Source organism: Oncorhynchus kisutch, linkage group LG24 (genome assembly GCF_002021735.2).
Source record: "Oncorhynchus kisutch isolate 150728-3 linkage group LG24, Okis_V2, whole genome shotgun sequence".
Taxonomy (NCBI): Eukaryota; Metazoa; Chordata; class Actinopteri; order Salmoniformes; family Salmonidae; genus Oncorhynchus; species Oncorhynchus kisutch.
The window spans coordinates 15,674,786-15,687,218 of NC_034197.2; the positions used below are offsets into that span (position 1 = coordinate 15,674,786).

Below are 12,433 nucleotides of genomic sequence, written 5' to 3' on the forward strand. Positions count from 1 at the left end.
CTCCACGTGTAGATAAACATACATGTAGTCTAACGGCCCGTATAGTGCATCTACCTAGAGAGATCACACTGTCACGCCTCCACTGTACAGCACTCAAGACTCTACAGCAGAGAGGGGATACACTCGTTGAGCTTCTATGCTATGCGCCTCATACAGGTGTGAGCTCAGCCAATGGGAGATGAACCAAGGCATGGTTACACAACGACATCACACCTGACCAGGCTTGACAGTTTTACTTGCAATATTATACAGTATCGACAGTTAACAATGATGTACATTGCATCTTATCACACGGCTAACATAGCTGACACGATACCATACACAGGTTCGTTTGGGATAGTTGTACATGGTGCTAGGAGCAGTGATGCATTACATTGTCACGACAAGCGGTTTTTACATACACTTCCTGTGGATTATATGTCGATGTCGACATATAGCCTGTCGACCCCACATAGCCTGGTTCCTTTCTAGGTTTCTTCCTAGGTATTGGCCTTTCTAGGGAGTTTTTCCTAGCCACCGTGCTTCTACACCTGCATTGCTTGCTGTTTGGGGTTTTAGGCTGGGTTTCTGTACAGCACTTTGAGATATCAGCTGATGTACGAAGGGCTATATAAATAAATTTGATTTGATTTGATGACATGCTGTGATGAGAGAATACTTCCATACTGTCCAACAAGAGGGTGATTTACTGTGTCACCATCAGGAAACCAAGTCAACTGTAACACAGCACAGTGGTAAAACAAGAAGAGTAGGGTAAGAACGCCCCGAAACAATTGTGAGACCTTTTTTAAGGAAGTCGGACAATCCTGAAACATAACAGGTAGATGAAAAGTAAAGTATTGCAAATTTCTAATAGAGATTCTGATAAAAGGCTGTATTTTACATGAGGTTTTGCCAGTGTCTTAAACATGTCCCTGGGTTATTAGGTTCTCCTTCTGGCATGTTCCTTTAACACTCATTATTATGGTTCATATGAAAGCGGAGCAGCTGAATCTATGGATTTGCAAAAGGTCATCAACGTAAACTTTTGTTTTGAGGGTGACATTTCAGGTCTATGTCATCATGGTAACCAATTTTAAACTGAGACAAACCTTATATAAAATATGTTTAATTTTGACCTTTGAAACAACTTCAGATTTTCAAGTTGTATCCACTGTCTGGGCAGGACCTTTATTTGGTCTCCCATCCAGAGTAAGTCGAAGTTAAAGAATAGGACAAAATGAAATCAAACTGGATTTAAAGTGCATTTAAAGTTTGATTTGATTTGATTTTGTCCTATTCTTTAACTTCGATTTTTGGTTGAGATGGAGATATGAGTCCAACATATTTCTTATTGAAATCAACCATTAGCTTGAAACCCATAGGCCTGTATGCATGGTCTATTATAAGTTGAATCCTGGGCTGAATTGAAACAATAGCTGTTGATGACTTCACAAATGTTATATTGGCCTAAATAGTATCATTGATAATATTTGACTTCTAAAGCATGGCTATGTTTCATTTGCTCTGTTAAAACCTACACACTGGATATTGAATTGTGTTTGGTTGTTACCACAACCAAATATCAACATTTGAAGGAGATGTACTGTATCTTCTGCTTGGATAGTTCCACCTGTGTCACTGACTTATATTAGTCTGGCTTTAATTCCAGTTGGTCTACAGTTGAATAATTCATATGTTTGATTCACGTCTCCATCTCAACTAAAAATCGAAGTTAAAGAATAGGACTCAAATCAAATCAAAGCTCATTTTAAATGCACTTTAAATACATTTTGGTTTGATTTAGTCCTATTCGCTAACTTCGATTTTTGGTTGAGATGGAGACGTGAAACCAACCTATCAATTATTCATTTGTAGACAAACTGGACTAAGTCTGTGCGTAGAAGATACTCCTTGAAATGTTCATATTTGGTTGTGTTGACAACCAAACACGATTCAATATCACTTTTGCAATGCAGAAATAATAACCTATTGTCGACAAGTTAAGAAGTTATATATTGGATTCATGTCTCTCACTAAACCCAGAATAAAAGTTCAAGAATAGGATTAAGCCAGTGGCTCAGATGAAATGACCCAAGCATTTGATGCATTTCCTTTCAATTGAAATTGTGCATGTTCAAGATATCATGCAAAGGTCGCAGATCTTGCCATATTATCTGTACAGAATCTCCGGCAGCATTGGTCACTTGCACTATGTACTTTTAATGTAATCTCAACTGCAATCCAGGTCATTTGGTTGTGTTATTAGATGAAGAACAGTGATAACACATGTCACTTGTTATCTGATATTGTTTTCTCATTTGAACTTTGTTGTGCTTTAAATGGTTGAACGCGCAGTGCTAAAACATTTACATGACAACTAAACCAAAAAAGAACAGTATATTTTATATTGTTTTATTTTTATTCACACCAAATACAAACATACACACATACGAACAACAACTTACAGACCGACAGAAACAACGACTACATCTCCATGTTTTTCCATTGGATTTTGGTTGTGCTTTTAGTTGGTTGGAAGCATAGTGATAAGTTGAAATGTCATTGATCAGCGTCTCAACCACATTTTACCCAATTATCCACGTTGAAATGGCATGGTGTGCCCAGTAGGGAATTTCTCTCTTATGTCGCTCAGATAACTCTCTTAACTATTTATGTTTGTGTGGATTTGTCTCTGTGCCTGGATCTGTCTCTGTGCCTGGATCTGTCTCTGTGCCTGGATCTGTGCCTGGATCTGTCTCTGTTCCTGGATCTGGATCTGTTCCTGGATCTGTCTCTGTTCCTGGATCTGTCTCTGTTCCTGGATCTGTCTCTGTTCCTGGATCTGTCTCTGTTCCTGGATCTGTCTCTGTGCCTGGATCTGTCTCTGTTCCTGGATCTGGATCTGTTCCTGGATCTGTCTCTGTTCCTGGATCTGTCTCTGTTCCTGGATTTGTTTCTGTTCCTGGATCTGTCTCTGTTCCTGGATTTGTTTCTGTTCCTGGATCTGTCTCTGTTCCTGGATCTGTCTCTGTTCCTGGATCTGTCTCTGTGCCTGGATCTGTCTCTGTTCCTGGATCTGGATCTGTTCCTGGATCTGGATCTGTTCCTGGATCTGTCTCTGTTCCTGGATCTGTCTCTGTTCCTGGATCTGTCTCTGTTCCTGGATCTGTCTCTGTTCCTGGATTTGTTTCTGTTCCTGGATTTGTTTCTGTTCCTGGATCTGTCTCTGTTCCTGGATCTGTCTCTGTTCCTGGATTTGTTTCTGTTCCTGGATTTGTTTCTGTTCCTGGATCTGTCTCTGTTCCTGGATCTGTCTCTGTTCCTGGATCTGTCTCTGTGCCTGGATCTGTCTCTGTGCCTGGATCTGTCTCTGTGCCTGGATCTGTCTCTGTTCCTGGATCTGTCTCTGTTCCTGGATCTGTCTCTGTTCCTGGATCTGTCTCTGTTCCTGGATCTGTCTCTGTTCCTGGATCTGTCTCTGTTCCTGGATCTGTCTCTGTTCCTGGATTTGTTTCTGCATGTCTTATGTATGTTTCTATATCTGTTTTTGTGACTGAATATGTATGTTCCTCTCTTTGTCTGTTTTGTATCTCTTTCTCGAACCTCGATTTCCAGCTTTCAGTACAATACTTGGGAACTATAGCAACACATGAATGCTCTTTTTCAGTCTCTTTTTCTGTGCATCTCTATGTCTTAATTGGTCTCTGGTATTCTGTCTCTGACTCACAATCTCTCTCTCTCTCTCTCTCTCTCTCTCTCTCTCTGTCTCTGCAGCTGGTCCTGGCAGAGAGCTCCCACTCTGATGGGGGGTCCCAGTGTACAGAGAGCCACCCAGAGCTGCCACCCCCCCTGGAGAGGACAGGGGGCATCGGTGACTCCCGCCCACCCTCCTTCCAGTGAGTACACTGCTCCTGGCTGCGTCTGTGTCCTACTGCACATAAACACCATGCACACATCATTACACACACAAGTGCACACAAATACACACACACACACACACACCATGTGCACCATGTGACCTTTCTAATTCACCACAAGCCATATGCTAATCAGAATCTGGAGAGCTCATCACAGAGATTCAACCCACACGGGGGCCGAGCCGAACGCATACGGGAGGTGGAGGTTTGTGTGTTTGTGCGTTCTTCTGTGTGTGTAGGTGTGTATGTGTGCCAAGGTTCACGCTAGCTAACTCTCACTTACTGCTCACCAATGAAGTGGCTGCCCACCCATCTGTGTGGTAACACGCTAGTCTGCTCATCTATGTAGCTAGCTAAGAGTCGTCATGGTGAATATGCACCCAGAGCGACGGCAGAAATAGCTATGATAGATAGGGTAAACATCTTCAGGGAGAGACTGCTGCTATTCAATGTTTCCCATCGTGTAGAGGCACTAAAAGCACCCATCCAGACCTATACTGCAGTTCATCGTTAATTAAGAGATATGAGGACAGACAATGTGTGGCATGATTACATAGCAGGGTTAAACGCTTAGAAGCCAGACCCTGTTTCTCAAAGCTTGTTTGACCCGAATGCAAGCACTAGACTTTGACTTCAAACAGACTGATTACAGATTCTCACTGCATTTGTTAAAGGAAGGCCCCAAAGCTAAATGTAGCAGGACAGGCTGTGGGCCCGTGGGCTGGAGCTGTTACCATTATATTACAGCAGTGTTTTAGCTACTGCAGGAGTCTGTATTGAGAGCATGCAATCTGTCATGTTTCAGTATCTCTTTATCTGCTGTTTGACATCGTGGCTCTTTCTTGTCCTCTGCGGGCTGCTGGTTGCTGCTGCTTGGCTGTCAGCCTGCCTGATGATTTTATTCTTCAAGCCTCTGCTCTTCCTGCTGCATCTACTGCCACCTTGTGGTCAAACATAGACATGTCAGCTGTCAGCTCCCTCACCACCACACTGCTGTCACTTTAAGGGCTTCATTTAAGGGCTTTATTGGTATGGTAAACATATATTCTACATTGCCAAAGCAAGTGAAATACATAATAAACAAAATTGAAATAAACACTAAAATGACATATTATGTATATATACAGTGTTGTAATGATGTGCAAGTAGTTCAAGTACAAAAGGGAAAATAAATAAACATGAATATAGGTTGTATTTACAATGGTGTTTGTTCTTCACTGGTTGCCATTTTCTTGTGACAACAAGTCACACATCTTGCTGCTGTGATTGTACTCTGTGTTATACAGGAGTTTATCAAAATTAGATTTATTTTTGAATTCTTTGTGGGTCTGTGTAATCTGAAGGAAATATTTGTCTCTAATATGGTTATACATTTTGCAGGAGATTAGGAAGTGCAGCTCAGTTTCTTCTCTTGAGAGCCATGTCTGCCTTCAGTGGCCTTTCTCAATAGCACAGTTATGCTCACTGAGTCTGTACATAGTCAAAGATGTTCTTAATTTTGGGTCAGTCACAGTGGTCAGGTATTCTGCCACTGTGTACTCTCTGTGTAGGGCCAAATAGCATTCTAGATTGCTCTGTTTTTTGTAAATTCTTTCCAATGTGTCAAGTAATTATATTTTTGTTTACTCATGATTTGGTTTGGTCTAATAGTGTTGCTGTCCTGGGGCTCTGTAGGGTCTGTGCTTGTGAACAGAGCCCCAGGACCAGCTTGCTTAGGGGGCTCATATCCAGGTTAATTTCTCTGCAGGTGATGGCTTTGTTATGTAAGGTTTTGGAATCGCTTCCTTTTAGGTGGTTGTAGAATTTAACTGCTATTTTCTGGATTTTTATCATTTGCGGGTTTCAGCCTAATTCAGCTCTGCATGCAATATTTTGTGTTTTACGTTGTACGCAGAGGATATTTTTGCAGAATTCTGCATGCAGAGTCTCAATTTGGTGTTTGTACCATTTTGTGAATTCTTGGTTGGGGAGTGGACCCCAGACCTCACAACCATAAAGGGCAATGTATTTTTAGCCAGATTCTAACTGGTATGTCAAATTTTATGTTCCTTTTGATGGCATAGAAGGCCCTTCTTGCCTTGTCTCTCAGATCGTTCACAGCTTTGTGGAAGTTACCTGTGGTGCTGATGTTTAGGCTGAGGTATGTATCGTTTTTTGTGTCCTCTAGGGCAACAGGGTCTAGATGGAATTTGTATTCGTGGTCCTGGCAACTAGACCCTTTTTGGAACACCATTATTTTTGTCTTACTGGGATTTACTGTCAGGGCCCAGGTCTTACAGAATCTGTACAGAAAATCTAGGTGCTACTGTAGGCCCTCGTTGGTTGGGGACAGCACCAGATCATTAGCAAACTGTAGACATTTGACTTCAGATTCTAGTAGGGTGAGGCCGGGTGCTGCAGACTGTTCTAGTGCCCTCACAAATTCGTTGATGTATATGGTGAAGAGGGTGGGGCTTAAGCTGCATCCCTATCTCACCCCCCCGGCCCTGTGGTATGAAATGTGTGTGTTGTTTGCTAATTTCAACCACACATTTGTTGTTTGTGTACGTGGATTTTATAATGTCGTATGTTTTTCCCGCAACACCACTTTCCATCAGTTTGTATAGCAGGTCATCATGCCAAACTGAGTCGAAAGATGTTTTGAAATCAACAAAGCGTGAGAAGACTTTGCCTTTGTTTTGGTTTGTTTGTTTGTCAATTAGGGTGTGCAGGGTGAATACGTGGTCTGTCATACGGTAATTTGGTAAATATCCAATTTGACATTTGCTCAGTCCATTGTTTTCACTAAGGAAATGTTTGAGTCTGATGTTAATGATAATTCAGTGGATTTTCCCGAGGTTGCTGTTGACGCATATCCCATGGTAGTTATTGGGGTCAAATTTGTCTCCACTTTTGTCGATTGGGGTGATCAGTCCTTGGTTCCAAATAGTCCTTGGTTCCAAATATTGGGGAATATGCCAAATCAAATCAAATATGGTGTAGATCTTACCGGTGAAACGTGAAGGTGTAGACCTTACCGAGAAATGCTTACCTACAAGCCCTTAACCAACAATGCAGTTAAAAAGAAATAATTAAGAAACTATTTCTTAAATAAACTAAAGTAAAAAAATCAGGGGGTACCGATACCGAGTCAATGTGTAGAGGTACAGGTTAGTTGAGGTAATTTGCAAAGTGACTTTGCATAGATAATAAACAGCGAGTAGCAGCAGTGTGAAAACAAGGGTGGGGGGGGCAGTTTTATGGCTTGGTGTTAGAAGCTGTTAAGGAGCGTTTTGGTCCTAGACTTGGCATTCCGGTACCGCATGCCATGCGTTAGCAGAGAGAACTTGGGTGACTGGAGTCTTTGATAATTTTTCCTTCCTCTGACACCGCCTAGTATATAGGTCCTGGATGTCAGGAAGCTTGGCCCCAGTGATGTACTGATCTACTCTCTGTAGCGCCTTACAGTCAGATACTGAGCAGTTGCCATACCAGGCGGTGATTACAAACTCGGTCAGGGAGAGGTTGAAAATGTTGAAGATGGGCCTCCCGGGTGGCGCAGCCGGCGGCAACCGGGAGGTCCATGGGGCGATGCACAATTGGCCTAGCGTCGTCCAGATAAGGGAGGGTTTGACCGGTAGGGATATCCTTTTCTCATCGCGCACTAGCGACTCCTGTGGCGGGCCGGGCGCAGTGTATGCTAACCAGGTCGCCAGGTGCACAGTGTTTCCTCAGTGCAGCTTGGTTGGGTTGTGTTTTGGAGGACGCATGGCTTTCGACCTTTGTCTCTCCCAAGCCCATACGGGAGTTGTAGCGATGAGACAAGATAGTAACTACTAACAATTGGATACCACGAAATTGGGGAGAAAAGGGGGTAAAATTAAATAAATATATAATAATAATAAATGTTGAAGACAATTGCCAGTTGGTCCACGCATACTTTGAGGACACTTCCTGGTAATCCGTCTGGCCTGTAGCTTTGTGATTGTTGACCTGTTAAAGGTCTTGCTTACATCGGCTACGGAGAGCGTGATCACACAGTCGTCTGGAACAGCTGGCGCTCTCGTGCATGCTTCAGTGTTGCTTGCCTCGAAGTGAGCATAAAAGGCATTTAACTCGTAGGCTCCGTCACTGGGCAGCTCTCGGCTGGGTTTCCCTTTGTAGTCCGTAATATTTTTCAAACCCTGCCACATCCGACGAGCGTCAGGGATGATTCAATCTAAGTCCGGTATGGCCACTTTGCCTGTTTGATGTTTCGTCTGAGGGCATAGCTGGATTTCTTATAAGCATCCGGATTAGTGTCCTGCTCATTGAAAGCGGCAGCTCTAGTCTTTAGCTCGGTGCGGATGTTGCCTGTAATCCATGGCTTTTGGTTGGGATATGTATGTACGTTCACTGTGAGGACGACATCATAAATGCACTTATTGATGAAGCTGGTGACTGAGGTGGTATACTCCTCAATGCCATTGGATGAATCCCAGAACATATTCCAGTCTGTGCTAGCAAAAGAGTCCTGTAGCGTAGCATCTGCGTCATCTGACCACTTCTGAATTGAGCGGGTCACTGGTACTTCCTGCTTTAGTTTTTGCTTGTAAGCAGGAATCAGGAGGATAGAATTATGGTCAAATTTACCAAATGGAGGGCAAGAGAGAGCTTTGAATGCATCTCTGTGTGTGGAGTAAAGGTGGTCTACAGTTTTTTTCCCTCTGGTTGCACATGTGACATGCTGGTACAAATGAGGTACCAAGTTTGCCTGCATTAAAGTCCCCAGCCACTAGGAGTGCCGCTTCTGGATGAGCATTTTCTTGTTTGCTTATGGCCTTAAACAGCTCGTTGAGTGTGGTCTTACTGCCATCATCGGCTACGAAAAATATAGATAACAACTCTCTTGGTAGATAGTGTGGTCTACAGCTTATCATGAGGTATTCTACCTCAGGCGAGCAATACCTCGATGACTTCTTTAATATTAGACATCGCGCACCAGCAGTTATTAACAAATAGACACACACCCCCGCCCCTCGTCTTACCGGACGTAGCTGCTTTGTCCTGCCGATGCACCGAGAAGCCAGCCAGCTCTATATTATCCGTGTCGTCGTTTAGCCACATGTCGGTGAAACATAAGATATTACAGTTTTAATGTCCTGTTGGTAGGATAATCTTAAATCGTAGATCGTCCTGTTTGTTTTCCAATGATTGCACGGTGGCCAAAAATAAGGAGTGTAGTGGTAGTTTACCTCTCGTCGGCGAATACATCTTTTCTTCACAGGATTTGTGCATTTTCTCGACAAAACAGTATATCCTTCGCATTGGACTCATTAAAGAAAAATCTTCATCCAGTTCGAGGTGAGTAATCGCTGTTCTGATGTCCAGAAGCTCTTTTTGGTCATAAGAGACGGTAGCAGCAACATTATGTCCAAAATTAGTTGGTTAGGAGCCCGTGAAACGGCAGTCATCCCCTCCAGCGCCATTATAATCTGAGGAGCTGAGGATGATGTTATTAAAGAGTTTAAGTATAGCCAATTGGAATTTGTGGTCTGTATATTTTATCATTTCATTGAGGATACCATCAACCCCACAGGCCTTTTTGGGTTGGAGGTTTGTATTTTGTCCTGTAGTTTATTCAATGTAATTGGAGAATCCAGTGGGTTCTGGTAATCTTTAATAGTTGATTCTAAGATTTGTATTTGATCATGTATATTTCTTGCTGTTTGTTCTTTGTTATAGAGCCAACAAGATTGGAGAAGTGGTTTATCCATACATTTCCGTTTTGGATAGATTAATCTTCATGCTGTTGTTTGTTTAGAGTTTTCCAGTTTTCCCAAAAGAGGTTAGATTCTATGGATTCTTCAATTACATTGAGCTGATTTCTGACGTGCTGTTCCTTCTTTTTCCGTAGTGTATTTATGTATTGTTTTAGTGATTCACCATAGTTAAGGCTCAGGTTTTCTGGGTCTCTGTTTTTGGTTGGACAGATTTCTCAATTTCTTTCTTAGGTTTTTGCATTCTTCATCAAACCATTTGTCATTGTTGTTAATTTTCTTAGGTTGTCTGCTTGAAATGTTTAGATTTGATTTGGAAGCTGAGGGGTCAAATATACTGTTTAGGTTTTCTACTGCTAAGTTTACACCTTCACTTTTTACAGTGAAACATTTTGTCCAGAAAATTGAATTTGTTGTTGCCTAATTGTTTTTTGGTAGATTTCCACACTACATTCCTTCCATCGATAGCATTTCTTAATATTATTCAGTTCCTTTGGTTTTGATGCCTCATGATTGAGCACAGCTCTGTTCAAGTAGTGTGATTTTGCTGTGATCTGATAGGGGTGTCAGTGGACTGACTGTGAACGCTCTGAGAGACTCTGGGTTGAGGTCAGTGATAAAGTAGTCTACAGTACTACTGCCAAGAGATGAGCTATAGGTGTACCTACCAAAGGAGTCCGCTCGAAGCCTACTGTTGACTATGTACATACCCAGCGTCCGACAGAGTACAGGAGTTGCGACCCATTTTTGTTGGTTATGTTGTCATAGTTGTGTCTAGGGGGGCATATGGGCGAAGGAATGCTGTCACCTCCAGATAGGCGTTTGTCCCTCCTGTGTACCGAGGTTGTTAAGTTCTTGTCCAGTTCTGGCATTTAGGTTGCCGCAGACTTGTCCCTGGGCCGGGACAATCTCCTCTTCTAGGATGGAGAATTGTCATGGTTAAAGTGGGGATTCTAGTGGGGGGATATAGGTAGAACACAGGAGGACATTTTTCTCTGTTGAGATCATTTCCTTATTCATTTCTAGCCAGATGTAACATTTTGTTTTGACTTGTGTAATAGAGTGGGTTATGTCTGCTCTATACCAAATTAGCGTACCCCCTGAGTCTCTTCCCTGTTTCACACCTGGTAGTTTGGTGGATGGAAGAGACTACCAGCTCTCTGTAACCATGTTTCTTGTAGGATGACAATGTCTGTATTTCCAATTTCTTTGATGAAGTCTGGGTTCCTGCTCTTTAGACCAAAGGTAGATGACCTCAGACCTTGTATATTCCAGGATGAGATAGTAACATCTTTGTGTTCCATAGTGTCTAGTGTTGTTCTTGTGTGGTTTGGCCTGGACCATCACAGTAGGTGTGAGCAGAGCATGTTGAGCATCTGATACATACCTCTTAGGTCGCAGGATGGGGCTTGGGCGGGTGTAATAGTGGGGGTTGGGCCTGTTGCTCTGCTCACGGCCTGGGCATATGTCCTGCTGCCATGTTGAGGTCCTTGCCGCAGGGGCGGGGGGCATGGGGTGGGCAGATAGGGCATAGGTCTGATATGGGGAAGCCTGTATAGGGTGGGGCCGGGGTTTGCTTGTGGTGGTGTTAGTTGGTTGGGGTGTGGCTGGTGATAATGTGGTCTGGGTGTAGGTCCTCTTGGTGTGGGATCTCCCGGTGCAGGTCCTTCAGGACGTGGTCTTGTAGGTCTCACTGGTCTGGGTGGGGTGTCTGTTGTTCTGTTGCTCCTGTGTGAGGTGCTGGGAGAGAGAGTGGTGACTATCCTCGTCTGCAGGACAGTTTGAAGAGGTGTGATCAGACTCACTCAGGATGGGGGAGTCGTCACAGAGAGAGATCTTTTCCTGCTGGGCTCTCTCTCTCTGATCCTGTATTCTGAGTTTCCACCCTGGGCCAAAACCCTCTCTCTTGACATAGGGGCAGTGTGCTCTTATAGCACTGTGCCATGCCAGGGGATGTCTGTGTTAATATAGCACTGTGCCATGCCAGGGGATGGTCTGTGTTAATATAGCACCATGCCAGGGGATGTCTGTGTTAATATAGCACCATGCCAGGAGATGGTCTGTGTGGAAAATGAAGTTGCTTACGTTCCCCTCTTTGTAGCAGTCAGCAAACAGTGTCTCTGGATTGTCCCTGAGGAGCCTTTTTTGTACTTATTCTGTGCAGTGTTATTTTTAATATCCATGGGGTTCTGTATTGTAATGACCGCGGGACAGAAATAAGCTATTGGGGCTTCAAAGGCCTCTGCATTTGGGTGGGTGGGGCTGGTAATCTCACACAGGATCAGCCAACACAGGCGATCAGACAGGTGTCTCTTACCCTGCTGCCCTGAGGCTAAAGCCTCTCACCCCCTCTGATAGAATAACCTGCCGTCTAGCATATCCCATCCAGCCCTGTACTGCACATGTCTCAGCTCAGCCCACACCTGCTCTACCTGTCCACCATGCGCACACGCACGCACGCACGCACGCACGCACGCACGCACGCACGCACGCACACACACACACACACACACACACACACACACACACACACACACACACACACACACACACACACACACACACACACACACACACACACACACACACACACACACACACACACACACACACACACACACACACACACACACACAATCTGGGCTTTCAATGGCCCTCCTCATTAGTATCAAACAGCTTTGGACAGAAAGCATCCATCTCCTCTCAGGGTATCTGGTCATTAATGACACTTAGTGAAACACATACCACACACACACAATAACACATCATTTCAGATGCATCCCTGTGAGGTTCTCC

General features: G+C 43.7%; 1 protein-coding gene across 2 annotated transcripts in view; it reads left to right on the plus strand.

The window, feature by feature from the left end:
• dvl1a (dishevelled segment polarity protein 1a) overlaps positions 1-12,433 on the plus strand; it is a 46,740-nt gene that overhangs the window by 7,275 nt on the left and 27,032 nt on the right. For both annotated transcript variants that reach the window (XM_031804025.1, XM_031804024.1), the window contains exon 3: positions 3,757-3,878. In XM_031804025.1, the coding sequence (XP_031659885.1) occupies positions 3,757-3,878 (122 nt within the window). The remainder of the gene's footprint in view (positions 1-3,756; positions 3,879-12,433) is intronic.